The following is a 5308-nucleotide window of genomic DNA, read 5'->3' on the forward strand; positions in this document are numbered from 1 at the left end:
CAGAATAATGAATCATTAAAATTCAGCAGTGCGGCCCCGGCTCTTGGCTTCTCCCTGGGCTGGTTAGGGGCGACTGCTTGGCATGCATGCCAGGTCCAACTTGCTCACCCTACCCATTGAACTAGAGAAAAGGGGGTCTCTCCTCATTCCTCTCATGTTGGTAGTTTAATAATAAAAATTTTTTTAAAAGATTTTAATTTACCATTTTGATATGTTTAGTCTAAACTCAAGGTCCTGCGAGGTCAGCAGCTTCTGAGCGAGGCGCCAGAAACGGATAAAGGAATGTTTGCTGCGGTGCATATCAGTTTAATTTATACAAACCGAGTCCATGAGAAGCTCACGAAGAACACATTTGGCTTCAAATGAGTTTGATTGAGTTACACTTCCGCGTGATTTTTTAGCAGCACTCGATCAAATTTACTGTGAAGCTTTAATTACTATCACTTTGGAAAAGTGTTGCGAGGCATGATTGCTGAGAATCCCTCCCTCAAGGTCTCGCTGATGTCTCCTCACAGCTGTAGCGCGCAGGACAGATGTCTGCCGAGTAGGGTAATGTGAACAGCTGGCGTGCAGCGAAAGGCGGCTCATAACTCAAAGCCTTTTTCACAAACTAGTCGAAACTAAACAAGAATAAGAAACACAAATATCAAGAAAAAAAAGCATATTTTATTTTTTTTAAAAAGGCCAGCAAAAATGGGTTAGCTGTGTAATGTGAATGGAATTAGTTATTTGAACATCAATAATTTTCACAGCCTGTCTCAAAATTATACACCAGAATAATATACAAAAACACGCTTGGAGCGTGACGCTCCTCGCGCTTCTCCATACAGCGTCTCACAGGAAAATACAAACCAAGGCTGTAAGGAATGACGTAAAATTAAGGATATAATCTGGTTAGCAGTAGGAGCTCCTGATGTGGATTACTGACTGTGCTGCCTGAAACATGTTAATAATTCAACATCCATTCGTTCACATGGAAGTAGGTGACAATAATAAGCATTAGAAGGCACACAACGTTTGGCGCCAGACTGCGGCAGTGAATCGGCACTTGATGTGACGACTATGGACAAAAAAAACACACGCAGATTCTCACATCGCTTCCAGTAAGGAATTGTTTAAGCATCGCTTAATGGGAATTATTTCAAGCACTTCATCTCCCTGACAGACACACACACACGCACACACATATCTGTGTGCTGTCCATCCATGTGGACAGGAGGCCCAGCTGACGTGTCACTCAGAGCGTGCGGTGTTATTTTACCCCCCACTTCCTTTAACCCAAGATCATGACTAATCACAATTTGCCATGCGTAGCTTTCAGACACCTGTTCTGTCCTGTGTGTCTGCTGGTCCAGCGCCGTCTGCTCGCAAGCTGAAACGGTGAGGTTACCAGAAACTGTTGTTTTTTTTTATCTTCCCAGTGGAATGATGTGGAAATTATCATAACGGCACCATCCCAAATTCAGCTACCTTATTTTCTTTAAAGGCCAAACACGACTGTAACATAAATACATGTAAGACTTTGCTGCCAAGATGACACGAGTCATTTATTAAGACTGATTCCTCTGATGCGAATGACCGAATGTGCTGCGATATGGCTCCGGCCATTCCATTCAAAATATTATTATTTTTTTACTGCAGATTCCTATAATTGGTCCCAACTCCAATGTATCTGCTTCTCCATCTGCTTCGCAGCAGAATGGAGCCAAAGCATTTCTCTCCTACACAACCCAAGTGGCAAGACTTCGCTTTACCTCATGTGTGCAAACACACACACACGCACGCACACGCACACGCACACGCACACAATCTCAAACTGGAAAGATGGTGGGATGTACAGAATGTAGGCGTGGGCGACATTTCCTCATGGAGGAGTTTGGCTCGCCGGCAACACAATTGGTCTCTGCGTAAAACGTCTGTACGACTTGTTTTCACCGCGACGATAGAACTTTGTAGAAAATCAGCAGGCACTTTGTCTTGTGTTAGCTTCACGTTAAAATGGTCACAGGTAGCCTACTGCCCGCTTCGCGCACTTCACCACCTGCTCCTCGCTGCCCTTCATTATAGCAGTGCATCGATCCGGGCGAGTCTCTGGTGGGAGCTGGCCGTGTTATGTTCCCTTAAGGCCGAGACAGTGTGGTGTAGACGGGCTGGTCCCAGGTGGATGCGGTGGGGCTGTGGGCGGGAGCCATGGACAGGCTGTTGAGGATCGGGCTGCCGTAAGGCCGCCTGGATGAGTGGAAGTAAGGGTACTGGTAAAGGCTGGAGGGGTAGCCGGAGTACGGGTTGTAATAGTTGGAGCTCTGGATGTCAGTATAGTCACACTGGGAGCTGGAGAATGACGCTGCGGCTGAGGCGGCCGTGGTGACGCAGGCCTGGCTACTGTAGGAGCCATAATCAGGGTGTGGGGGCGACCTGTGGGAGTGCTCGCTGTAGTGGCTGGGGCTCAGTTGCTCTGTTTTAATATGGAGCCGGTGGTGGCCCACCTCACCGGTGGAGGGAGGAGAGGAGGGCACGGGGCCCTTGCGGCTCCACGCGGAACCGTTGGTGCCCGCTAGGCTGTATGAAGACGCGTAAGAGCCGCCAGGTGCCGGAGGCTGCCCGTGGCCGTGGTCTGGTGGCAGGGTGGAGGCGTGGCCGTTGAGCGGGAGGTACTGGTCGAACTCGTGCACGTCAAAGGTCTCCATGTTGCTGATGACATCAGTGCTGAGCTCAGAGATGTCGACATTGCTGAAGTCAATGTTTTGCCTGCTGCTGTCAACGAGGCGACGGCCCTCATGCTTCAGATCGTGCTTCACGCCGTGGTGCAGGTCTGTTTTGGGGGTAGTGGGTGGGGTAGGGGGGCCGTGGGTTTGCCCTGAAGAAAACAAAAAGGGGATTCATCTCTCCAAAACTATTCAACTATCCCAAAATAAAATTCACAACATACACGACATGACATTTGAGGACATATACCTGCGTGTTCAGGGTGGTGATGTCCATCGGTAAGTCCCACCAGTCCTCCCATCCCGGGTTCGGCTTTATACATGTGATGTGCCAGTTCTGCTCCTGAGTCCGAATCGCTCTGGCCTGGTTTCACAGTCTTCCGTCGCCTGGGCTGGTACTTGTAGTCCGGATGATCTTTCTTGTGCTGAACCCGAAGCCTCTCCGCTTCGTCCACAAATGGCCTCTTCTCACTTTCTGAGAGCAAACTGTGATGGGAAAAATACAACACTTGTAAATGTGTGCCGTGAAACTACGTAAAATACTTTTACGGATACGTAAAAGTAAAAGACAATGATGGTTCTTTTTTTATTCATTATTGAAGGGCTAGAAAAATAAAAACTCTCAAATTTCCTTTTTACAATTATTAATATTAGTTATGTTTGAAACAATTATTTCTTATGTACCTACATTATTGTTTCTTTGTCATTACAAAAGCTATTAACTTGAAATATAATTTAAGTAACATCAATTTACACACTATTTGCTGAATCAAGATGTTTTCTTACCGCCACAGTTTCCCAAGAGTCTTACTCAGTTCGGCGTTGTGCAGGTGGGGATACTGATCCGCCAGCTTCCTCCGGGCCGCTTGTGCCCAAACCATGAACGCATTCATGGGTCTCTTAACGTGAGGCTTGTTCTTCAGAGACCCGTTCCCTCTCACTGGCATGGGCACCAAAGACCAGTCGTATCCTTTGAGGACCTGAGACACGGCGTCACGTATGCAAGCTGGGAACCGGTCGTCATCCTCGGAGTCCAATTTCTTGCCCAAACCGGTGATCAGGGATCCGTGGCCGTCGGAGCCAGTCGGCGAGGACGGCGCGTCGGAGTCGGACTCGTCCTGCGACATGGAGCTGTTGGTTCCGGATGGGCTGCAGGGCTGCTCGCCGACACACTTGTCATGCTCCTCTGTCATTTTTAACATTATTGCTTCACCCCTTAGGGATGAGAATCCAAGAACGCAAAAATCTAACCAGGTGCGCAGCAGAGTGCCCAGTGCGCCCGTTACGCACGGCGCGCCACAGTAAAATCCTTAAACAATTTCAGTCCGTTGCTTTCCTCCGATGTCCTTGTTTGTCTGCTGAGTGTTTTCCTCGCTTGTCGAGTGTCGTGCGGTCGTGAAAGTTGTAGTCCACAATGTGAACCGAAGCACTTGAGTTGGCGTTTTTAAATCATTACCCCACCCTCCGTCAGGGATTGGCTGCAACAAATCACCACTTCCCCTCATTGGTTCAGGGTTGAACGTGAGATTCTTTATTGTATTATTTTGATTTTGCTGTTTGTTTGTTTTTTGTTTTTTAGATATTTAAGTTGTAAACATCATATGGTCATCACCTTTTCTTCACGTTAATCAGGTTGTTGGGAAATATGAGATTAGGAAATGTTCGAATATTTCTGAGGATTGTCCATTTCCTGACAAATATGTATAATCATTATGCATGTTTATAATAACACCCAGATAAATAGATTCAGATGAGGCCCTTATGGTTTATGTATACTGTCCATGTTGTGTACACAAACAAGTATTTATGACATTCATTTTGAGAGGACTCATTAAATTTAGAGAGAGTGAAACTCAGATCATTATCAGTATAAGGAGATAATATATTTACATAAATGTGGGACAATATCCTCTCTCTTGGTTTAGTGTGCAGACTTTGTAAATACACTGAAAATTATAGTTATTTCCATTGTCAAATGCAATTCGACAAATACTACTGTAAAATACCTGTTTAAAAAGTAAATAAAAATAAACAAAATGTAAGAATAACACTGAGAGATTCCATTACATAATTTCTTCTGAATTATTAAAGTATTTGTTACACAAAGGCGACAATTTGGAACTGTTCCTGATTCTTCTATGGAATCTGATAGTTTGAATATTTCCTAAGAAGTGGGATGATTTGTAAAACATTAATAAATCAGAATATGAATATTTGGCCTCGTCATTCAAAAACCAGCACATTTCCTTCTTTCAGTTACGTAGTTATTCATCAGAAATATTATTAAATTAATTTGTCATTTCAGGCTGCATGCACTAAGAATGACTCCACCCACCCATTCACACCTCCATCGCTGGCAGATGCCTCATCCAAGCAAAAGTTTTTAGATGAAAGAAGTTGATGTAAATGTCGTGCGACAAAGATTGAGCTGAGCACGAATTTAAATGTTTAGCCACAACAACATGGGAATAAGGAGAAATGATATCCCACACCTGGACGTCAGATGGAGGCTGAATGTTGATTCTTGTTTGTCAGTCATTTAGTTGCTCGATTGTGATATTAGAATGACGTATTTTGATCCATATGTGGTATTGATATGTGAT

General features: G+C 45.0%; 1 protein-coding gene across 1 annotated transcript; it reads right to left on the reverse strand.

The window, feature by feature from the left end:
- Positions 1–2086: 2086 nt before the first annotated feature.
- Positions 2087–4589, reverse strand: LOC137905888 (transcription factor Sox-8). The gene is made up of 4 exons (XM_068750173.1): positions 4574–4589; positions 3492–3903; positions 2956–3191; positions 2087–2857 (listed from the first exon to the last, which is right to left on the reverse strand). The coding sequence occupies exons 2-4, from the start codon at positions 3896–3898 to the stop codon at positions 2121–2123; spliced, it is 1380 nt and encodes a 459-aa protein (XP_068606274.1). The 5' UTR covers positions 3899–3903; positions 4574–4589; the 3' UTR covers positions 2087–2120.
- Positions 4590–5308: the final 719 nt, after the last annotated feature.

Source organism: Brachionichthys hirsutus, chromosome 16, assembly GCF_040956055.1.
Source record: "Brachionichthys hirsutus isolate HB-005 chromosome 16, CSIRO-AGI_Bhir_v1, whole genome shotgun sequence".
Lineage (NCBI taxonomy): Eukaryota > Metazoa > Chordata > Actinopteri > Lophiiformes > Brachionichthyidae > Brachionichthys > Brachionichthys hirsutus.

Coding starts and splice junctions, on each gene's coding strand:
- LOC137905888 (XM_068750173.1), bottom strand. CDS start 3,898: ATGACAGAGGAGCATGACAAGTGTGTCGGCGAGCAGCCCTGCAGCCCA. Junction 3,192..3,491: donor ACTCTTGGGAAACTGTGGCG/GTAAGAAAACAT, acceptor TTCCCATCACAG/TTTGCTCTCAGAAAGTGAGA. Junction 2,858..2,955: donor TCACCACCCTGAACACGCAG/GTATATGTCCTC, acceptor TGTTTTCTTCAG/GGCAAACCCACGGCCCCCCT.